The sequence below is a fragment of the Mobula birostris genome, chromosome 26 (assembly GCF_030028105.1).
Source record: "Mobula birostris isolate sMobBir1 chromosome 26, sMobBir1.hap1, whole genome shotgun sequence".
In the NCBI taxonomy this organism is placed as follows: domain Eukaryota; kingdom Metazoa; phylum Chordata; class Chondrichthyes; order Myliobatiformes; family Myliobatidae; genus Mobula; species Mobula birostris.
Window position 1 is genome coordinate 15570653 of NC_092395.1, and position 25122 is coordinate 15595774.

General features: G+C 43.0%; 1 protein-coding gene across 2 annotated transcripts in view; it reads left to right on the plus strand.

Annotated features, from left to right (window-relative positions):
- Nucleotides 1-25122, plus strand: part of LOC140188091 (phospholipid phosphatase 2-like) — a 144832-nt gene that overhangs the window by 113501 nt on the left and 6209 nt on the right. For both annotated transcript variants that reach the window (XM_072244043.1, XM_072244044.1), the window contains exons 5-6: nucleotides 11192-11249; nucleotides 23723-23899. In XM_072244043.1, coding sequence (XP_072100144.1) covers nucleotides 11192-11249; nucleotides 23723-23899 — 235 coding nt within the window. The remainder of the gene's footprint in view (nucleotides 1-11191; nucleotides 11250-23722; nucleotides 23900-25122) is intronic.

A 25122-nucleotide genomic window follows, 5' to 3' on the forward strand; every position in this document is an offset into this window, starting at 1 on the left:
GGTGGAAATGGCTAATATGAGGGGGATGTGATTTTAAGGTGATTGGAGGAAAGTATAGGGAAAATGTCAGCGGTAGGTTTTTTTAAACAGATAATAGTAGATACACGGAATATGCTGGGGGCAGGGGTAGATACATTAGGGGCATTTAAGAGATTCTTTGATAGGCACATGAATGAAGGAAAAATGGAAGAGTATGTGGGAGGGAAGGGTTAGTTTGATCTTAGAGTAGGTTAGAAGGTGCACATGACATTGTGGGCCACTGGGCCTGTATTGTGCTGTACTGTTCTATGTTAAAGTAGAGGATTGGAACACTTTTAGTCTATAATCTATCCAGAGCCAAACAAAGCAAAACTCAATCTAATTTCAGCCAAAACACCAAGTAGCCCCTAGTGAGTCTTCACAATTATTTTGTGTTTCAAGTCATTCTGTCCTGAATGCAATCAGCTATCTGATACTGAATTCGGAGCAGTTTGTGCCTCCTAATAAAACTGGCTGAGGAATTCTGTTTGAATGTTTAAATGGAATATTTATTGTCAGAAGACATTTGGATCTGATCAGCAATAAATCAGCTCATTGGTTGTTTGTTTGACTGTGATGATGCATTAGCACTAAAGTTTGTTTTCTTGAATGCAAATGATAGCACTGCAAATTAAGGGTCCAATTTTGCCCCTTATTACATTATTTTTTTTTGTCAGGTGCATTCCATGCCATTCATGAAGAAATGAATTTGCATACATTCTACAGCAATAAGTAATATTTGTATACCACCTATAATGTGGTACCTGTCAAGGTACCCACTGCCCCTAATGCCCCTGTCAAGGTGCCTCACCAGCAGTCTTGGGCAAAAATTGAAGTTGAGATTTGTGGAAGCTAAGACCTAAGCTTTTCAGGAGGCTGTTTTAGTAGCTGAAGGCATGGTAATTAAATATGATGGCAAGTGAGAGGACTTCATAATGTCTAGGGTTGTAGAGTTAGATGTGGGCAGCATCACAGAGATGCTCAGCAAGAAGAAGATTAAATTTTAAAACTGAGGGTTGATTAACTGGGCGTCAACTTGGAATGGCATGGACAGAGGTGAATAGTGAAGAGGGATTGATGCAGGTCACAAAATAGGCAGTGGCATCTAATTTCCATTGGATGAGAGTAACTGACCAGAAGTGCATTAGAATGTATAAGGGATTTTTCATTAACTCCATTCTCATTGATTCTGAACAAGAAGATTACTATAGGTCAAGGAGTAGGCTTCCTGTTATCTCCAGACCTTTGAAGAATGAGCATTTGGCCTTTATAGTACATGAATTTAAAAAAAAATCTCCAGATCTATGTGTGAATAAGGATTTCACTGGTAGATGAGCTTGGGCAGAGGTATAGTTTGGTATTCAGAGCGCTCAACTTTATTTAATCCTGCAAACTACTTTTCCTTCATACAGTTGGAGGCTCCCTCATTTTAAGAAATAAATGCTCAGCTATTTGGATTTAGGAGTAATTCTACTGAGATTATTTATTCCTCCAACCATCACTTTCAGTAGATTTTATGAAACTGCAGTGTAATCAATAAGCAGATTTCAGTATCTGCTGGTCTATAATATTCACTTTTTAATATTTGACAGTAATGGATTAGTTCATCCCGGACTATTTATAAATACAGGTGTGTTTTTTTTTATCACTTCAAATGACCTTAACTTGGCTCCGCACTGAACTGAGGCTGCGTCCTGCTTCTGCTGTGATGCCTGACTTCATTATCTGTGTTCGTAAACTTCAGTTCTGATGCTATTTGCATTTTTTTTCTGATTGCTTGTTTTTTTTGTTTCTGCATATTGGGTGTTTGACGTTTTTTTTTAATGGGCGTATTGGGTTTCTTTGTTTCGTGGCTGCCTGTAAGGAGATGAATCTCAAGGTTGCATAAGTTATACATACTTCGATAATAAATGTATTTTGAACTTTGAAGTAATGTTCAGAGCCTGAATGTTCTTAAGTGCTGGATTTGAATCTGAATCTAGATCAAAAATAGGTTGTTTTTCCTCTTCTGGCTATTTACCACCTAGCTCACTGCAGCAAAATGGAACCATGCCATGCTGAGCAATGACTCAAACCAATTTGTCAGCCCTGCTCTGCCAGGCCACTGGGGGCAGTGGGAAAGATTACTGGTGCAATAGAGACTGGTGTTAGACAGCAGACATCCCACCTCTCCCGGAAATTCCGGGAGTCTCCCGCATATTAATAGTGACTCCATGATGCCCGCAAATTATATACAATATCACGGAAATCAATTTTTTTGAGAGCAAGCGAGAGAAAAGCAAGAGAGAGCGCAAGAGCGACCACGAGAGAGAGAGAGAGCGAGCGAGAGAGAAAGCAAGCGAGAGTGCTTGAGAGCACGCAAGCGACCACGAGAGAGAGGGAGAGTGCGAGCGAGAGCGCGCCATGGCAGAGTGGAGTGTTCCAAAAAATTTATAAAACGTATGTCACCCCAGACTACACTAAAGTGTACCCCTGCCTAATAGGGGTCAAAATAATGACAGTGTTGCTCGCTGCACTGTTTGCAACAATGACTTTTCTATTGCCCATGGTGGGTTAAGACTGTAAAAGACGTGTTGAGGTGAGTTTAACAGGTGTCATTCGTTCATTAGCATAGCTAACGTTATTTAAATTAGCTGGCTGGCTGCTACGGAGCTACTCTATTGCAGACATCCCACCTCTCCCAGAAGTCTCCAGCAAACTGATGGTGCTACCTCGCTGAAATGAGTTTTTGCAGGGTGGGATGTCTGAGACAGGCTGCCTTGCAGTTTACTGGAGTACAACAGGGGAATCATGTCTCTGTTGATCAAACACCAAAATTTGTCCTTGGGTGATCAGGCTAAGCATGCCTGTTCATTGGAAGTGAAATGCATTGTGCAGACACCACAGTGCCCAATTAGTGTTTCTAATCTGAGGATGAATATCATTCCTGGGCAATAAAACATGTATTTTATTATCAGTTGCACTCAGCTGTAAGCAGCTGCTTTGGCAACACTTGACAGATGTACTGTATTTAAAGCATGTTTATTGTATGGTGGATGTAACTAATCTCAAGCGTCTTCTCCATTGTGGTTCACTTTATCATTGCTCATTCAAATGAATGGTACACTTTAAGTAATGATCTGTCTTAACCTTGCCCATCCCTCTGAACCTTTAGTTTAATATTTGCATTGTGTAGCCTGAGACGCTTTTAATAAGAGTTACTGTTGAAAGGCCTAATGGGTTTTTTTGCATAAGGACTTAGCCATTTACACTTAGAAACAATAACTCACTCCAAGTGGACTCCCTGCTAGTCACATATTTTGTCTTGTCAGTTTCATGAAATTAACTACCATTGCCCTACTTTCATATTGTGAGTGTATTCCTTAATCTCAGTTTCTAAAGTGTTCTATTGTTATTTCTCACTGTGTGCTCTATAAGAATGCATGGGAAGTGTTTGAGAACAGTGAAAAACTTTTAAAAGCACCTTTGTCAGGATATCCATAGCCTGCCTTAAATTATTTAACTTCAGCTCCCAGGGCATGTTCATTCCACTTGACCCTTCCTCTCCCATCGATGGAGCAGTGGGTACATTCTTCAGTTAGGAAATGCTGGTGGTCAACTTTGACCTTGTGCTTGTCTGCCAAATTGAAATGTTTGCATCATTTGAGTGTGACTGTAGGGCAGGTCATGCCGAATAGAACAATACAGAGCTTTGTTTTGCCTTGGCAGATTCTTTAAAGTTTCTTTTCAGTTGGATTAATTTCTATCCCATTACTGTATAGAACTTATTGTTGTGATTTGCTCCTTTTACCCTTTGATATCATCTCTCTAAGAGTTTGATCAGTGGCTCGTTGTGTTGTTGGTGCACTGCTGAATTCTGGATGTTCAAAATAAGTTTATTATCAAAGTACATACACTATGGCCACTTTATTAGGTACACCTGTTCATTAATACAAATATCTAATCAGCCAATCAGATGGCAGCAATGCAATGCAGTGGTCAAGTGGTTCAGTTGTTGTTCAGATCAAACATCAGAATGGGGGAGAAATGAGATCCAAGTGACTTTGACTGGGGAATGATTATTGGAGCCAGACGGGGTGATTTGAATATCTCAGAAACTGCTGATGATCTGGGATTTTCACACACACAACAGTCTATAGGGTTTACAGAAAATGGTGCAAAAAAAACAAAAAAAAAATCCAGTAAGCATCAGTTCTGTGGGCGAAAATGCCTTGTTAGTGAGAGAGGTCGGAGGAGAATGGCCAGACTGTTTCAAGCTGATAGAAAGACAACAGTAACTCAAATAATTACACATTATAACAGTGGAATGCAGAAGTACATCTCTGAATGCACTGTACATCAACCCTAGAAGTACAGCACAGAAAGACCTCTGTGGCCAATCGATTAAGTACCTAATAAAGAACTACAATAGAATCAATGAAAAACTATACACAAAGACTGACAAACAACTAATATGCAAAAGAAAACAATATGCAAATAAAAATAATAATTTATAATGCATAAGTATATAAATAATACTGAGAACCTGAGTTGTGGAGTTCTTGAAAGTAGCTCTTGTTATTCCAGAACCTGTGTTTTTTATTAAAACTTGGGTCAGCCAAGAGCAGAAAGTCTGTTGGGCTTGAGGGTCTTAAGCAAATGGAACAACATCCGTCGTGGTGTACCTCACTTATGAAGACTCAAACCCCTCTTCTCTTGCTCACCACCACGTTTGCACACTGGCGTTGCTCAAACTTAACACTCGGTCAAAGGGGTACTCTTGGCCACATGTTCTTCATGCAGTATACTGCTTGCTTGGTCAGGAATCAGTTTAGCATCGAGCTTGTGCTGGCTGCATGTGGTGAACCTTCTGAATCGGGTGGAGAGCATCAGATTCTTTAGCCCTTGGCGTTCACCCAGTGGAACTGCTTTGACTTAAAGACCTTAGCCAATGGGGGAAATGATCTGGGATCCTTTTTGTATAATTGCAAATGATTCCGCTTCCCCTTTTCCAATGAATTATTGCCAGCTTGTGTAACATCTTCCACATTTCTGGCTTTGCAGATGACTTGCAGTAGTATGTTTTTTAAAGGAGTGTCAAAAGTCATTTATATTAACCTAATGGTTTCAGTATCTTTTTCACGTTCCTTGAAGGGTGCAGCTCAATGGATGAGCAATAGGGTGTGGTAGCACAGTGGATAGGCAGAACTGCTAGTCAAAGGCTGGGCCCAGAGCCATTCTATAAGAAATCAATTTGGTGTAATCAATAACCGTAATCGTGAAACTATTGGACTGTGGATAAAAACCCATATGGTTTCATAATGTACATCAAAGAAAGAAATCTGACACACTCCCCTACTTAGGCTATGTGCAACACTGCTGCTATGACAGTATGACTGACTGATAACTACTGCCCTCTCACATTAAGGACACTTTGGGTTTGGTAGTAAATATTTTCTGTCAGCAGCACCTGCATCCTGTGAATCAATTGAAGTTCAAGGTTTATTTTATTTATAACCTTGCCTACATTTGGAAAGGAATCAAAAGTCTCACAGTTTGCTGTTCATTCCAACCAACAGTGTCACAGTGCTCTGCATCTTTTAATTTCTGCAATGATCTTTTGGAACTGATCACTTTGGACTTGGTCATTTAACAGTATCTGACTGCTTCTCCAACCTGGCCATCTCCTTGACTAAAACACCTGCACATGGACTAAAACAGCTGGCAGCTGCTGTCTGAGGAATGCAGTCAGCCAACTGTGATGTATCCAAGTGGATTTGGAAAGCAAAGGCTGAGCTGAGTTCTTCCTGGGGGAGCGAAGACCAAAAAATGCTACAGATACTGAAAATCTGAAATAAGATCAGAAACTATTGGAAGCTCACAACAAGTCAGGCAGCATCTGTGGAAAGACAAACAGTTAATGTCTCAGGTTGAATACGGTTCATTAAGTTCTGAGTTTTCCATAAGGTGTTCGGGTGACGGTGCTATTGTGCATCTCTTGCGGGGAATACAGTAGTTGATTTTCAGAAACACAGCATTGCTGGTAGGATTTCGACTAATTTTGTGCCTCCCGCAATTGACTGATGTCAGTTAAAAGCGTTGAACAGTCACTGAGATTCAAAGTACATTTATTATCAAAGTATGCATACAGAATACAACTCTTGAGGTTCATCCTCTTACAGGCAGCCATGAAACAAAGAAACACCATGGAACCATGATGTTCAAGAAAACACCAAACACCACAAGTGCAAAATAAAAATTGTGCAAACGGCAAAAAAATGACGAGTGATTATCTAACATCAAACCAGGGGTCCAGTGTTCAGTTTAGATCAATTGAGTGCCACGCGGCTAGCCCAGTGCAGGCCACTAGTTCAGTCTGCATCCAGCTCCCTGATCAAACCACTCAAAAACGGGGGGGGAACGTAATCAGAATCCAGGTACACATTTAACATCAACCCCGAAGTCCCCTAAAACCAGTCCACAGCCTCGCCAATCAATCCTTGCGATGTCGATTCCAAGGCTACTGCACGTCCCTCCGACAGCAGCGAGGGAGGGGGAGACCGTTCAAGCGCAGGCAGATGGCGCCAACACCCGGCCATCCTCCGCTCTCTCCTTCGCCGACTTCAACCTTGCTTGACACCTGAATCGGAGAGCAGCCACGAAGTCGACCGTGGGCTTGCGCTGTCTCCAGGCTTCCAGGCCACAGACCCTGCTCCAAACCTCACCAAACCCACCCCCCCGCCCCACCTTGGAGACAGCAAAGTGCATGATCATTCAAACAGCCCAAAAGCACAATGTCAAAATGCACATGACGGGTTCGTCGCTGCAGCTTAGTAGTGGAATCATATTTGGAAGGTGGTGTAAATGAAGTGGTTTCTGAACTGCCTGAAGAATGTTGGTGTTAGTTGTGTTGTTCGTTGAAGCCACCTTGAAAATCACTGGTATGCCTTCCATTGGAGTCATATGGAGTGTTGCAGCTTTTGAGGAATATGTACTGTTCTCTCAAACCAAGTCCTGGCTCTTTACAATACCTTCCTAATACAAATTAAAGTGAGCGTGCCATGATATTTACTACAACAAGGGTTATGGACCCCCACCATTAACCGAGGTGTCCCTGGACCCCAGGTTGGGAAACTTTGCACTGCTAGTTATTCCTAACCAGTAATCAGAGACAGATCCTGAGCTCCAAAGGCTAGGATGCATCCGTTCCTCAAACGAAGGATCAAATGAGGTCCTCAGAACTAAAATACTACAGGTAATAAAACATAGAAAAAGAAAATGTCAAAAATGGTCAGTAGGGTAGGCAGCATCTGAGAAGGAAGAAACAATATTAATGTTCAAGGTCGCTGACCTTTTATTGGAGCTGAGGGAAGTTGGAGACAAAACGTTTTAAATTACAAAGAAACAGGGAAGAGATAGAGGCAATCAAGGAAAAACTATGGTGAAAGTGTGGAGGCTTAGAGTGATAGGGTGACATGGTGGTGCTACCCAAAGGGGGTGAATGAAGAGATGCAGGAATTGCCATGATGCCATTGCAATAGTGGATTGTCACCTTGTCGTGGTGGAGAAGCTTGTGTGGTCCTGTGATCCCGAGAGCAATGCCGTCTGGATCTATGCTCCTGGTAGGGTCACCCATGGCGGTAAGGTCGAGGGTGAGGTCCCTGACAAAGAACAATCCAGCCAAGACCTCAACGGTGGAACAGGTGGATGAAGTTACTTCGAACTCAATGGCTGTGAAGGTGGATGAAGACTGCAACAAATCCATCAGCTCCTATCGTCGTGGTTTCCATGCCATTGGAATCAGTTGGTTGATTTGTGAAGTATTGTGTGCTTCTTGGAGTGCAACATCAAGTACACGTTAAACAAATACACGCACAGGCGTCTTCACTCTGTGGGCCACTTCTTCAGAACGAAGACCATCATCCTCGACCTCGAGGGATAACCACGACGATGACGAGTGAAAGCAAGAATGAATTTTGGATTCCAGTGGGTGGTCCTTATTGAGTTCTGCCCAGACCAGAGAGACACAGTCGCAAATCCTTCACTCTGGATTTTTGATGTTACTTGCGCAGATTCATATTTGTTGGAAAAGTGGGAGTGTGGCCAACTCTATTTAAGCAATATATCACTGTGAAACAATACCTTCAAAATAACCCTTTTTTCAAAAGTTTGATCAAGATTATTTCCAGATGTACTGCCCAGAACAAACACTGCTAGCATTAACCTGATAGCTTGTGACAGTAATTTTGTGATCTACGTTCAGTGCCTTGGAAAAAGTATTCAGCCCCTACAGCAATTTTCACATCTTCTAATTTTCTAAATTTAAACTATACTGAAGTAAGATTTTTGAGCGAATCTACAAAACATTGTGCATCATGTCAAATTAAAAGAAATTTTCCAAAACCTGTCAAAAATTTATGAAAAAATTAGAAACCAAAATTGTGAGACTGAAAAAAGGAGGAGGAGGAGGAGATGGCGGTGCGACGCAGCGCGCGTGGCCTCTCCGGTGAATGATATCTGTAATCTGTCAAGTAGGGTACCGTGCACAATTCTGATTTGATGGAGACAGACGTGAGAGTACAGAGGAACATCTGGAGAAACTTCTGAAATGCCCGCTTCACTGCTGCTGCTACTGTGTAGTCAGGAATCTCCGGAGGAGAAGGCACCGAATCCTCGGCTTTGCTTGTTTTGGCAGCCGGGGCAAGGTCGAAGGCGCTCAGCAGAGGATGGCGCTCGGAAGGCTGTATCAGAGGGGCTGGTCAGAGGCTCAAAGTTTTCGGATGGACGGACTCAGTGTCGGCTGTTGTCAGGTGCTTCCAATGCATCGCAGTTGTCGGTGCCTGGAGGTTTATGGCAGGGAGTTTTTAGATTATGAAGACACTCAGTCCTCTTTTATTGTCATTTAGTAATGCATGCATTAAGAAATGATACAATATTTCCTCCGGTGTGATATCACAAAACACAGGACAGACCAAGACTGAAAAAAACTAACAAAACCACATAATTATAACATATAGTTACAACAGTGCAACAATACCATAACTTGATGAAGAAGTCCATGAGCACAGTAAAAGTTCAAAGACCCTCAAATGTCCCACATCTCACGCAGACGGGAGAAGGAAGAAAAACTCTCCCTGCCATGCCCAACCACGGTCCGCCCCTGGGTCATCCAGAAACTTCGAGCTCTGATCAGCTCTCCGACACAGAGTACTGAGCACCATCTCTATCCGAACGATTCAACCTCAACCATGGTCGCCAACAGCAGGCAAAGCCGGGGACTTTGAGGCCTACCCTCCGAAAGATTCCCAACCGCGCAGTAACGACAGTAGCGAAGGAGCGCTTCAGAAATTTTTCCAGATGTTCCTCTGTGCTTTCACGTCCATCTCCATCAAATCAGAATTGTCCACGGCCCCTATTTAATGGATACGATATCATTTTCCACCGGAGGGCTGCGCGCGCACAGCGCGCTGCTTTTCTCTCCTCCCGTTTCTCCATTGTGCTGCCTGCTATCAGGGACTCAGGAGTCGATCGGGACTTTGAACTTTTTTTTTACCGTGCCCATGGTCTGCGCTTCATCAAATTATGGCATTGCTTTGCACTGCTGTAACTATATGTTATAATTATGTGGTTCTGTCAGTGTTGGTCTTTGGTCTGTCCTGTTTTTCTGTGATATCACTCTGGAGGAACATTGTATTATTTCTTAATGCATGTATGCATTTCTTAATGACAATAAACGAGGACTGAGTGTTCTCGTAATCTGAGTATTCATCCCATTTGTAATTACTATGCTAACTTTCCTCAGGTGCAATACTTTACCTTATAAACTGATCCAATTTGTTGATGTAGACAATTGGAGGATCAACTGTTTTCAATTAATTCATAAGAATAAAGATTCCCCCTTTCTGTAAGGTCCAACAGTATGGTACATTTTCATCAGACCAAACCAAAGTGAAGACAAAAGGGTATTGTCGACAAGTCAGGGAAATAAATGATAATAGAGAAGAACAAATCAGGGGAAGGGTACAAGACCATCTCAACGGCACTGAACTTACCTCAGAGCTCAGTGCAGTCCATCATGAAAAAGTGGAAAAAATACTAAACTACAGCCACACTGCCAAAATCAGGCCACCCATCTTCACCAGAGAACAATGGCACTTGTAAGGGAAGCTACTGTGATACCAACAGTCACTCTGAGTGAGCTGCTGAAGTCAATGGCTGCCACTGGAGATTAAGTTCATGGCTCCACAATCTCCAAGGCCTTGCACAAAAGGGGTACTTATGGAAGAGTAGCAAGGAAGATGCACTGGCTAAAAAAAAAAGGCAATCCTTGCCTGTAAAGACTCTGCAAGCATCACTTAGAAGTTATTGTTGTCGGATGAAACTTAAGTGGAACTTTAAATCTAATACTGCATATCAGCCAGGTAACACAATCCATACTGTAAAGTATGGTGGAATTGGCATCATGCCATTTTTCAACAGCAGGGACAGGGAATCTGGTCAGGATTGATGGGATGATGAACGCTGCTAAATACAGAGAGATCCAGGATAAAAACCTGCCAGCCTCTGCCTGAAAGCTCAAATTGGGGAAGAAGTTTGTCTTTTAGCAGAACAACAAGCCAAAGCACACTGCCAGAGCAACAATGGAGTGGCTTCAAATGAAGAAAGTTCCTGTCCTTGAGTGGCCAAGTCAGACTCCTGACCTTAACCCAATTGAACATCTCTGGCAAGATCTCAGGACTGCTGTCCACTGCCGCTCCCCAACTTACTGGCACAGCTTGAGCAATTTTGCAAGGAAGAATGCACAAATTGTGTTACATCATATCATGTAAAGCTATGAGACTTATCCAAAAAAGACTACTGGCTGTAATTCAACTAAGTACAGAACAAAGGAGGGGGGGGGCGTGGGCTGCTGATATTTCAGCTTTTGTATTTTTAGTTTTCAACAGTTTTCCCTACTTCTTGGGCTCTACTGTGAAAAAGGAGCATGTGATTCACAAATAAAAACTCTCAGTTAAAGTGATTAAAAACCCCGGTTGTAATACTCATTTATGTGAACAAAGGGTTGGGGACTAATTACTTTTACAAGGTACTGCATGATAAGCTAAAGTTTAACTCCTGAGCTGTACTCTATTTTGATCTACAGAGAATGGAGAAGCTATATAATTCAAATGTCTAAATTTTTAATATTTTGCAGGTTATCATTTTATTCTGGCCACTCATCATTTGGAATGTACTGCATGGTTTTCCTCTCAGTAAGTACCCACAGATACTTGTTGTATCCTACTCATTAACTCCGAGACCCATTATTTGCTTTCAGCTATGAATGGTGAGGGCAGATGCATTTGTTTAAAAACTAATTTGTGTATAATGTGAAAGAACAGTAAGAATGTTATTAGGTATACCTGTTCACCTTGTTAGTAAATATCTCATCAGCCAATCTTGTGGCAGCAACTCAATGCATAAAAGCATGCTGACATGGTCAAGAGGTTCAGTTGTTACAACTTCGATTCACTGTGCTGATACTTGACTTCCAAGGGTTGAATTATGGAAATGAATTGAAAACAATATGATAGAGTAAAACAAGTAATTCTTTTACTGTTGTGACGTACCAAGTTACAGTGAAAAGTGTTTGCATGCCACCTAGACAGATCATTCCATGAGTAAGTGCACTCAGAGACCACTCTATTAGGTACACCTGGTCATTAATATGACTATCTAGTCAGCCAAACATTTGGCAGCAGTTCAATGCATAAGAACATGCAATGATATTCAAGAGATTCAGTTGTTGTTCAGACCAAACATCAGAATGGGAAAGAAATGTTATCTGAGTTACTTCGACCGTGAAATAATTGTGGATGCCAGTTTGAGTGGTTTGAGTATCTCAGAAACAGCTGATCTCCTGGGATTTTCACTCTAGAGTTTACAGAAGATAGTGCGAAAAGCGAATTAAATTTCCATTGAGCAGCAGTTCTGTGGGAGAGAACGCCTTGTTAATGAGAGAGGTCAGAGGAGAATGGCCAGACTGGTTCAAGCTGACAGGAAGGCAACAGTAACTTAAATAACCACGCGTTGCAACAGTGGTGTGTAGAAGAGCATTTCTGAATGCACAACATGTTGAACCTGGAAGTGGGTGGGCTTCAGAAGCAGAAGACTAGGAGTAAACACTCAGTGGCCATTTTATTTGGTACAGGAAGTACCTAACAAAGTGGCCACTGTGTGTACATTTTGGGTCATTATTGCTAAGGGAGTACTTAGTCTGCAGATAGATGCTAAAACATCTCTGCAGTCAGAAAATTTTTAATGTCTTACTTGGTCATATAGCAATTATCTTGAGGTCTTTTGATTTGCCTGTTATCTACTCTTACTTCTACAATAAAGTGACTCCACTGATATTATTTATTTTGGCTGTACACCCCCCCTCTTTCCTCAGGAATATCCTGAATAAATAAGATTGGGTTGAAATTTATCATTTAGTTGTTTGTACTTAATATCAGTGTACAGCAACTGTTAATTGCATTCCGCTTCCATGATTTGTTTCATTTCTGTCACTTTATGCCGTGGTTTTAGTGTATGTGGTCAAAGATATATCATTGTGGCTTTAACATAGAAAATAAATATGAGTATGTTGTGTGAAGCTTGGCAGTAAATAGAACTCTATAAAGGAGAGGATGGCATCAATTGAGCCAGACTTTAGAAAGGATGGTTTTAAAGAATGGATATACATGGTGTGGGCAGAGCTGAGGAGAGGCATGTTGGGAATTTCACAAGGTAATGAAATGGAAAATGCTGTCAGCAAAAATGTTGAAAGGTTAAAGACCAGACCCCAAGTCCCCTCATCTTCACTGAGCAGCAGAATGACTTAGTGAGTCCTGATGAAGGGTCTCGGCCCGAAACTTCGACTGTTTACTTTTTTCCGTAGGTGCTGCCTCGCCTGCTAAGTCCCTCCAGCATTTTTTGTAAGTTGCATGACTCAAGGCTGATTTATACTTTTGCGTCAAATCGATGCCGTACATACGGCATCGCCGCGAACCCTACGCAGAGTCTACGCGGATCCCTACGCCGTAGCCTGACGCGCACCTCTCCCAAAGTGTAACTACGCATCGCGGCAACACAGATTGCAAAAACAGTGATTGGTCTGCTTGGTAGCATCGCATTTCCTCCTACACTGCAATAGCTTCCCATCGGACGACTGAAGGGCAGGGAAGGAACTCTGGCTGCAATGCTTTCCAGAAAGCTTTACAGACCTCCGAAATTATGGAGGACACATTTCGCTTTTACGAAAAAAGACGCTCGCTTTAAACTTGTTTACCCCGAGAAAGACTACCATGACCATGAAGCCTTGCATGGTCGCAGACGCACCAACGCACAAGTATAAATGCTCACAACGCGTGTAGGCTACGGTGTCCATTTGATGCAGAAGTATAAATCAGCCTTTAGTGATACCATACTTTGTGTCTTCCCTTCAGAATGGTTCAGTGTGCTAATCAATCAGTCCTCTGCTACAGTGAACTCTCAAAGTAATTGAAACTCATTTGGTCTGTATGAGTGAAAGAGACAAAGAATGAAAAAACTCCTTGTCAGATCACATCAAGTGCTCCACACCTTAGCAGTGATATTGGTCTTGGAAAGAGTGCAACTGAAATTCACCGTGTTGATACTTGACTTCCGAAGGTTGAGTTATGAGGAGTGATTGTACAAAACAGGTTTGCCTTTCCTGAAAGAGGAAAGTTTAATTGTGATGTGCACAAAATGCTGGAGAAACATAATGTAAAGGTGTCAAAGTTTGAGGAAAGGGAAACCATATTTCTTTAACTGTTAATTCATCTGTTTATTGAGATACAGTGCAAAATAGGTTCTTTGAGCCTCTCGAGCTGCGCCACCCAGCAAACCCCGATTTAACCCTTGCCTTATTTTAGATGATCTACAATGACCAATTAATCTATTAAGTTCTTGCTCTGTGGGAGGAAACTGGAGCACCTGGAGGAAATCCACATCATCACAGGAAGAACGTACAAACTCCTTACAGAGATCAGCAGGAATAAATCCGGGTCACTGGTGCAAGATTGCGTTAGGTTAGAGCCGTAGAATAAGGGCAGTATTGTAAATAGTCTCCATCATCATGACGTTTCCCCCCCACTTGTGACTGGGACCAAGTACCACTGTCGATGAGTAGGTGGACCTACTCGAGTGAAACTGCACTGGCTCACAAGCTACCAAAAATGATGAGGCACTGTTCATGGGCTGCTTGGAAATCTGATGGCAGAGGGAAAGAAGCTGTTCCTAAAACATTGTGTGTGTCATCATGCTCCTGTACCTCCTCCCTAATGGTAATAATGAGAAGATTCTCTGATATGCTAACTCCTAGGAACTTAAAGCTACTGACACTCCACTTCTGATTTCCTGATGAGGACTGGCTCACAGACCACCGGCTTCTTCCTCCTGTAGTCAGTAATCGGCTCTTTGGTTTTGCTCGCGTTCAGTGAGAAGTTCTTGGTGTGGATCCATTCAAATCAAAATCTGAATTTCAACGCTGTTTGCTTTGTAGCTTTGGTGACAGCACAGCAGCTCAGTGGGGAGGAAATCTGATGTTTTGTTTTGAAGTTTGAATAATGCAGGATAGGATTATCCTGTGTGCATGTTAATTTTTGGAGAACTCCCTCTAGTGACTGATCATTAAGTACGCAGCCTTATGCTTTTGAAATATCGAGCCACAGAGACACCACAGAAACAGGCCTTTCTGCCATCCGTGCCCATGCTGGCTATCAAATAACTCTCTATACCAGTCCCAAACACCAGCACGTGGTCCGTAGCCAACTTGGCCTTGTTGATTAGATACATACCATCACCACCACTCAGTCAGTGCACTCCTGGTTCCCAACCACCCTTTGAACTCAGATTCCCTCTACCCCTGACCCTACCTAAACCCATCTCCTCTAGTTTTAGATACCTCTGCCTTGAGGAAGAGTTTCCTATCTACACCCTTCATTAGCTTGTATACCCATTAGTTCCCCATAACGGCCATGCTGAACAGAGCAAATCGACTTCAGCTTATCCAACCGCTTCTCATACTGTATGAAGCACTCTATCATGGGCATCATCCCGTGAATCTTCTCTGCACCACCGATTTCATCCTGTAGTGCGATCAACAGAACTAGTTGCTCCTTTTTTTTTTGTTGCAATTGTGCATGATTTTGATCAGGGTGGACTGGCTCTGCGGCCTAAAGTTAACAAACGACCCAGCTCGATTGAACTGAACTGATCTGAATATGCCCGGTCTGGTGGGATGGTTCGTGGTTTGGTGTTTTATAGTCATTGTTACAGCGCCAGTGACCCGGATTCAGTTCCTGTCACTGTCTGTAAAGAGTTTGTACCTTCTCCCCGTGATGGCGTGGGGTTTCTGCAGGTGCTGCAGATTCCTTCATGTTCCACAGGTGTAGGGGTTAGTAAATTAATTGCTCACATAGGTCTAACAGGACGGTGGGGGATCGGTAGGTTAAATGGGCCTGTTGCCATACTGTGTCTCTAAAAACAAAATCCTCTATCTCCTCCCTCTCTCCCCATTCCTATTCCTTCCCTTCTTCATTAGACCCCATCCAACTTGTTGCCCATGTTCCACCCTGGTCAGCTCCTCTCATTCACCTCCTCCGCGTCTCAGATACTTGCACCAAGACCCAATGCACTATGTGGACCGGCTCCCCGCATGACAGAAAGCAGATCGGCAGTTCAAATGTTTCACAAAACGATGATAACATTGCCTGTTGAGTATAAGATACATTTACTGTGAACGTAAATATTTTTGATAGCTTGAAATATGTTGGACAGTCGTGGGGGGGTGGTGGTGAAAGGAGGATTTCGTCCCATGGTTGCTGGAAATTGCAACCAACAATTCCGTCCCACAACATTTCACAATCCTTCAGTCTTGTTGGCTTGGGCTGAATAATGTTCCTATGTGAATTTGATTCCAGTTACATAGACCTTTACATCATATTTTCTGCTGGGTTAGCACAAAGGCATAAATCAAATCTACTGGCAAGCTGAAATCCCAGTTTTATTTTTCAGTCAATTTTGACCCAAGGCAAAGGAATCAAATCCTGTTTGTACGTGGCCAACGGCACATTTCGGCCTATTCAAGTCAATTTTCTGTTCTCCTATCCCATCTTCTAGATCAATGCACCCTTCTGTGAGGGGCGAAATGATCCCACCAAGCTGCTGTGGTGACGTGGTGTCTCCCCCCCTCCCCACCACCACACTTACAATGACCCTAACACCATGCCAACGAGTAGAGTTTACTGTGAATTAACTTCTGATAATTTTCAGGAAATTGGGCACAAATTCTCTCACAAACAAGTGAAAATCTGCAGATGTTGGAAATACAAGCAACACACACAAAATGCTGGCCAGACAGCATCTTTGCAAAAAAGTACAGTCGATGTTTCAGGCTGTGACCCTTCATCAGGACTGAAGAAAAAAAGCTGAGGAGTTGATTTAAAACATGGGGGGAGGGGAGAGAGAACAGGGTGATAGGTGAAACCTGAAGGGGGAGGGATGAAGTAAAGAGCTGGGAAGTTGGTTGGTGAAAAAATACAGGGCTGGAGAAGGAGGAGTCAGATAGGAGAGAACAGAAGGCCATGGAAACAAGAAAAGTGGGAGAGGAGCACCAGAGTGAAGTGATGGGCGGGCAAAGAGATAAGGTGAGAGGGAAAAAGGGATGGGGAATGGTGAAGGGGGTGGGGAGCAGTTGGGCATTACCGGAAGTTTGAGAAATCAATGTTGATGCCATCAAGTTGGAGGCTACCCAGATGGAATATAAGGTGTTTATTCCTCTAACTTGATTGTGGCCTCATCTTGACAGTGGAGGAGGCCATGGATAGACATATCGGAATGGGAAGTGGAATTAAAATGGATGGCCATTGGAAGATCCAGTTTTTTATGGCAGACGGAGCGTAGTTGCTTGGCAAAGTGGTCTCCCAATCTATGTCAGGTATCACCGATGTACAGAAGGCCAGACCAGGGAGCACCAAACACAGTAAATGACCCCCACGTGCTCACAGGTGAAATGTCGCCTCACCTGAATGGTAGTGAGAGAGGAGGTGTAGGGGCAGGTGTAGCACTTGTTCCACTTGCAAGAAGTTCCAGGAGGGAGATTAGTGGAGAGGGATGAATTGGCAAGGGAGTTGCGTAGGAAAGCAGAAAGGGGTGGGGAGCAAAGATGTGCTTGTTAGTGGGTTCCCTTTGGCGATGGCAGCAGAGGCTGGTGGGGTGGTAGGTGAGGACAAGAGGAACCCTATCTCTGGTAGGGTGGTGGGAGAATGGGGTAAGAACAGATGTGCGTGGAATGGAGGAGAAGCGGTTGAGGGCAATGTTGATGGTGAAGGAAAGGAAGCCCCTTTCTTTGAAGAAGGAGGACATCTCCTTCGTTCTGGAATGAAAAGCCTCATCCCAAAAGCAGATATGGCAGAGACAAAGAAATTGAGAGACAGGGATGGCATGTACATTTGATTTCTTGAACTTCTGGTAATGCCCCCCCCCCTTAAGCATTCCCCATCCCCTTTTTCCCCTCTCACCTTATCTCCTTGCCTGCCCATCGCCTCCCTCTGGTTCTCCTCCCCCCTCTTTCTTCCATGACCTCCTGTTCTCTCCTGTGAGACTCGCCCTTCTCCAGCTCTGTTTTTATGTAACAGGGTGGGAGGAGGTTGCCCAGGTAGTTGTGGGAGTCCACAGGTTTGTAATAGACATCAGTAGATGAACTGTCTCCAGAGATAGAGACAGAGAGATTGAGAAAGGGGAGGAAGGTGTCAGAAATGGACCAGTTAAATTTGAGGGCAGGGTGGAAGTTGGGGGCAAAGAGAACGAAGTCGACAAGTTCCGCATGGATGCAGGAAGCAGCACCAATGCAGACATCAATGTAGCGTAGGAAAAGTGCAGGACTGTTACCAGTGCAGGCTTGGAAATAGACTGTTCCACATAGCCGACAAACAAGCAGGCATCACTGGGACCCATGCAAGTGCCCACGGCTACACCTTTTGTTTGGAGGAAGTGAGGGGAGCCAAAGGAGAAGTTATTTAGAGTAAAGACAAGTTCCGCTAGGTGGAGGAGAGTGGTGGTAGATCTGCAAATGCTGGAAATCCAAGCAACACACACAGATTACTGGAGGAAATCAGCAGGCCACGCAGCATCATTGGAAAAGAGTTAACAGTTCATGTTTTGAGCTGAGAGAAGGGCCTTGGCCTGAAACGCCAAATGTTTATTCATTTCCATAGATGCTGCCTGGCCTGCTGAGCTCCTCCAGCATTTTGTGTGTGTTACACAAGTTCTCTCTGCTGTAGTTACCCTTTCATCCCTTTGGCATTGTTGCAACCAGTACACCTAGCAATCGGGTCTTAAAACTACTTCTGATGGTTATAGTTATTTCTGGTTGGGCATTAATCTCAGATTTCCTGATAGAGAATTTCCTCTTCTGCTGGAGAAAGGCAAAAGTGCTTAACCAGGATGTTGCCCGGATTGGAGAATTTTCATTATAGGATAGGCTGGGCTCATTTTCCCTGGGGCAATGGAGGCTGATGGATGATTTGATAGATCTGACGAGGCATAAGATTACGAGAGCAACTCTGTATACGTGTGTGATAGAAGGACATAGGTTTAAGATATGAGGAAAAAAGCTTTCAAGGGAATCTAAGGGGAATTTTTTTTTTACAAAGAGTAGTTGATATCCAGAATTTAGATGTAGAAGATGATGAATGCAAACAAAATCCAAATTGTGATACATAACAAGTTGATATAGAATATAATTTGTCTACCCAGCCTGATTTGAAGGGAATAAACTTTTGGGATAGGATGGAATGAGTAAACTCCTCAGGAAGACAAGAAAATAAAATTAAGTGGAATAAGTGCCTATACATGATTGCTGTCCCATTGAATGCAAGGGTGTTGTGTAACATGAACTGGTGTAGACACAGAAGCAGTCCCATACCACTGCTCTCTGGTCGGTCAGTCTGCTGCATTGATAAATAGCAGTAAGTGGTCAAATTACTTTAACCAAGTGGCCATGTTCTTAAGATGTAGACCATTAGGTATAGAACCAAAATTAGGCAATTTGACCTGCTGAGTCTGTTTGAGTCAGGGTATACTGTACGGGGGCCTCAGAATGATGAGAGAGTCGTTGGAAATTCCCAGTCCTTTCCTGCCTGTAGTGGGAAGATGCTCTATGCAGTGGAAAAACTAAGAACAAGTCTATAGGAGCTGAACGGCGCCATTTGGCCCACTGAGTTTGTTCAGCTATTTCATCATGGCTGATTTATTATCTCTATCAATCCTATTCTCCTGCCTTCTCCCCATAACTTCACATGCCCTTACTAATCAAAAATTTATCAACCTTTGCTTTGCTTTAAATATACCCAATGACTTAGCCTCCACGGCCTTTTGTGGCAATAAATTCCACAGATTCGCCACCTTCTAGCTGAAGAAATTTCTCCTCATCCCTATTCTAAAGGGACATACTTCTATTCCGAGGCTGTGTCCTCTGGTCCGAGACTCCCCCACTATAGGAAACATCCTCTCAATGTCCACTCGATCTAGGCCTTTCCATATTTGATAAGTTTCAATGAGATCCTTCCTCATTCTTCTAAACTCCAGCAAGTACAGGCCTCTGCCCAGGGAGTGACAATGCTGGGTCTGAGACTGCTCTCTAGGTCTTCACAGCAGCGAATCATTAGGCCTTTAGAAGGTGCAGGACTCGCAGTCAGGTAGAGAATCTCTCTCTGCTGACCCACTCGACTGGCAGGATTAAGCCAACATTATGCAGGTATTTTTTGATCTTTGAACAGCCATTCTGACTCACCAGAGAAAATGAATACAACGAGCCTTTCGATATTCCAGTGCAGGAAGAGTATTAATGCTTTGTTGCATTCTTATTAAGCTTATTTGCTTTGGCAAATCCCACAAACTATCCTTATCCCCTTGATTTAGTGTCAGAATCTCTCTGCAGAGCCCTTTGAGCTTTCCCCTAACAAAGATGTCTGATTCTCCAACTGGGAAATGGTTATGACCATGGGGAGAGCATTCTAACTGGTTGCCTCACTGTCTGTTATGGAGAGGCCTCTGCACAGGATTGGCAAAGGCCGCAGAGGGTTGTAAATTCAACCAGCTTCATCATGGGCACTAGCCTCCCCAGTACTGAGGGCATCTTCAAAGGGCTGTCTAGGTACCATATCCGATGTGGACTTTGGTGACCATGGTTTTCCATATAGATCTACCCTTCGTTTTTTGGATGACTTCCATTTCCTCGATGTGTAGCCACCTGGCTATGCTTTTGATGTACATAAGCCGATGTCTTCCTCTAGGTTTACTCCCCTCAATCTTTTCAGAGAGTATGAGTTTTTCTAGTTCATCTTTCCGCATGATGCGTCCTAGGGATCTGAGTTGTCTTTCTCTTATTGTTGGTATGAGTGATCGAACTGCTTGGGCTCGTCTGAGAACTTCTTCATTTGATGTGTGTGTGGTCCATGATATTTTTAACATTCTCCTGTAGAACCATAATTCAGCTGCTTCTAGTCTCTCTTCATAACCCTGGAACAAAGTTGATGCACAATAAGATTAAAGAACTAACAGGGAAATTACCTTGCTCAGCAAGTGGATGCATCATGGCAAAAGATGGCAGCTTAATTATGAACTAAGAGGAAATCCTAAACAGATGGACAGAATATATACAAGAACGTTTTGAAGACCAAAGAGGAGAAAAACCAAACGTAAAGAAGAATCTTGAAGGACCTACAATTCTTCAAAGGGCAGTGCCCCAAATAGCTGCCATCCATCATTAAGGACCCCCCCCCCCCATCATCCTGGGCATATTCTCTTCTCGTCACTACCAGCAGGGTGGAGGTACAAGAGTCTGAAGACATTCACTCAAAATTTTCAGAACAGCGTCTTCCCCCTTGCTATTAGATTTCTGAACAAACACTGAACCAACACATGAACACTACCTCACTGTTTTTGTCCTTTTTTAACAGTACTTATTCAATTTAATCTTTTAAAATAATATTTCTTACTGTAACTTATAGTTATTAATGCATTGCACAATACTGATGCCACAGAACCACAAAATTTTATAACATATAGTGTGTCTAATTCTGATTTCTGTAATTAGCAAACAGTTCTGAAATCATTGTGCTCGAAAGTGACTTGTTCTGTCTTTCCATAAAATCTCCTAATAGTTGAGTTGATTGCAATTGCAGTGAACTATAGAGGTTGCTGAAAAGCCTGGTTAGATTGCACTTACTCTTTTAAAACAATTCTATATAATTCCTTAACATTATCTGAGGTGTCTCTGGCAAAAATCAATAACACTGACCTACATTTTCACTCTATATTTTCATGCTGAGTACATCTGAATAAGGTTTATTTTTTAAGCAGAATTGTTTTGAATAGAACATTGCATTGGGGCCAAGTTCAACATTTAGCCTTGGCAGTAATTTGTGAATATAATCCACAGATTTGTTTTCAAGTTTCCGCTAATTGAAAACGCTTAAGGTAAAGAACATTTTAGCAAGTAAAATATTTAAGATGTACACGAAAGCATATGAGTATATCTTCCAAGCATGTGGGCTTGTGAAGAAGTCCTGGAAAGACGAACTCAACATTCCTCTGCTTATTCACCATTGCCTTCCTCCATGCTGACCTGGCAGAGACCAACACCTGGTCTACCCAAATAATAGAGCAACTTTGTGTCTTTCAAACAGGACCTTGGCTTCATAACATTCTGAATCTGTGAGGTTTCTCACTGGAACACCCTGCCAATGAGGTGTCAAACTATTCACTGTGTGGATTCAGTTAGCAACAAAACAAGGCAACAACAGCAAGACAAGTCTCTTTCCTTTCCTCCCACCCACTCGCACAAACAGATAGTCCTCCAACCCCAGGGCAGGCCACCTCCAGGGCTCCAGCCTCCAGTTCACAGACCTCAGGCCTCTGACATGGGGGCCTTCAATGTTTGCTTTTGACCCCAGGGTTTGCCAATCATGGGACTTTGAACTCCATAGTCACATGGGCATCCAACCGTAGTACTCATTAACGATGGGCATTAGAGTGGGTGGTGGGTCATCCTGAGCCTGGACACGTGGACTTGCCAACATCGGGCCTCTGACTTCTGTTGCTTGTGTTGTTCATGGACAGAATGTGTGACAACACTTCCAGGCTGCCCCCAGCACATCCTTGGGTTGTGTTGGCTGTTGACACAAATAATGTATTTCACTAACACGAGGAAATCTGCAGATGCTGGAAATTCAAGCAACACACACAAAATGCTGGTGGAACACTGCAGGCCAGGTAGCTTCTATAAGAAGAAGCACCGTCGACGTTTCGGGTCGAGACCCTTCGTCAATGTATTTCACTATGTTTTAATGTACATGCGATAAATAAATGTATCTGAATGAATGAGACTGACTTATTGTCACTTTCCATTCTGTTCATGGTAATTTTGAAGTCCACTGTTGATGTAAAAAAGTCAGTACATTTATATATAATTTAGTACAGATAGAACGATATTAGAAATTTCTTGGGCTTAATTATGCTATTTTCCTGAATCAAAAAGTTGCTAGAATTTGAATACCCAGTCTAGGGTAACATTATTTTGCAAAACTGCTGGAAAAATAAGATTATCATCCTTCATGTGGGGGAGTAAGTTGAGGTTGGGCCTTTTCCAGATTACAAAATTGTAAACACATCTGCTGCTGTTCAAATAGTTGGGTGAAAGCTCTAGCATTGTTCAAAATCCTAACTTTTTTTAATTGAGGTCCAGGGCGGAATAGGCCTTTCCAGCCCTCTGAGCTGCGCTGCCTGGCAGATTCCCCTCCCCCCAATTAATTCCTAACCTTATCACCAGCTGATTTTCAATGACCAGTTAACCCACCAACCAGTAGGTCTTTGGACTATTGCAGGAAACCTGAGCACTTTGCGGAAACTCACGTGGTCACAGGGAGGACCTTACTGTAAAGCACTGTGCTAACCTCTGCACTACTGTAGTTGTGGTTAGCATAGCCACTTCTTGTTGCTGCAGAGGTAACAGTGTTCTGGTCTCTACGGGGTTCTCCTTCTTCCACTACAATGTGCACTCTCCATTTGGCAGTGAGCTTTAGAATTTTGGTGGAATGTCACACAGAGTTGCTTCATGGACGGAGGAGGTCCAATTGTGGTTTATTTTCCTCATTTCGACACTCTCAATTACTAAAGCATGACTTGCCCTGAAAGGATCTAGCCCCAGAGAGAGCTTGCAATTGCTGGGAAATTCCTCTGTGACACACCTGGGTGTCTAAGGCTAATCGTCCCCCTCTTGGCATAGAAAGTGTGGCCAGGAACACTGGGTGTGTTAGGTCACTGTACTGTAAAATGTTGTGATAACCACTATGCTGCCGGCCGCTCCTAATGTTACCTTGCTGTATCTGCTATAACTAGGCTTTGCTTGTGTAATGGCTGTACTTCCAGAGTTTCGGCATCCAGTGGATTATTTTTGGTGACCCCAGAATGTGAAAGTCACTACACTAATGGCCTTTTCCTTTCTAATCATCTTGCATCTTATGTGTGGGTTTAAGCCTTCTCTTCATTTCATGTGGAGTAATAGTCTTCCTAAACCCTTATTTTAAAAATTCTTAGTTTAATATTCTTGCTGAGAAGGAAATGAAGCTTTGATAATTGTCTTTGTTCTCTTCCCGCCCCTCCACTTCCCCTTCCCCAGCTGTATCTGCAGGTCCGTTTGAGGGGGAAATGGGCCAGGCTTCTGCGGCCAACCATCCAGTTCTTCCTGCTGGCCTTTGCGGTATACGTGGGCTACACGCGGGTCTCTGATTACAGGCATCACTGGAGTGATGTCCTAGCGGGATTTCTCCAAGGAGCCATTGTGGCAATCTTAATTGTGAGTATTGAAGTCAGGGTTAATCTGATGTCTTGTTGTAGTCCCTTCACTCCCTCCCTCACAACCACCTTCCAGATTCTCACACCGTACAGCCTGCCAGGTCATAGCACAGAAACAGGCCGTTTGGTCTATCTATTCTGAGCCGAACTGTTATTTTGCCAAGTCCCATCATTCACACTTGGACCATCCTCCTCTCATCCACGTACTTATCCAAGCTTCTCTTAAGAGTTGCAATTGAATCTGCATCCACCACTTCTGCTGGCAGCTCATTCCACACTCACACCACTGTCTGAGTGAAGAAGTTCCACCTCAGGTTCCTCTTAAATATTTCACCTTTCAGCCGTAATCTATGACTTCTAGTTGTAGGCTCACCAAACCTCAATAGAAAAAACCTGTTTGCATTTACTCTATCATACCCATCATGAAATTTGTACACTTCTATCAAATCCCCCTTCATTCTTCTACACTGCAGAGAATAGAATCCTAACCTATTCAGCCTTTGCGTATGCTCAATCCTCTAGTCCCAACAACATCCTTGTAAATTTTTCCTTTTTGATATTTTTCTTGCACTCTTCATTATGTATCAGTACTCAGTGGTGCCTCCCTCCTCTGAGGCAAGGATTTATAAGTCAGGGTTCCACTCTGAAGATGCAAGTACAATCTGCAAGCAGGTACTCCAGTGCAGGGAGTGCTGAGCGTTAATTTTAAGATCAGATACCGAAGCAAAGCAAAGGGTACAGGTTCTATATTAGAATACTCTCCACAGATTTATACTTTCTAGTCTATCAAAGGATTTTCTTTGCTACCCTCTATTCGGGTGGCACCTCACTTTAGGACAATGCTCTGCATGACTAAATTTAAAAAATATATTATTAATTGCAAACGCCTTTTGAGTTATCCAGAGGTTTGAAAGGCATTCTATAATTTCAAGACTTCCTCTAAAGACCAACATGTATAGTTGTGGATTTAAATTGAAGTGTGCTTACTGGGCTGAATTGGTGGTTTTTGGAAGTGGCAGCTGTCTGATTTGAAACCAGGTAGAAATGGTAGGTGAAGTCTCTGTTGCTGAGTAAGATGATTAGGGCCAAAATGAAAACAGCCTTGCTACCATTATCCACCATTTTGTGCACGACTGCAGAACCAGTGACTTTGAACTCTTGGTCTGCATACATTCTGGTTGAAAAGTGCTGAGCTACAAGTGTGAGGTATGGGCAAGATTGAAT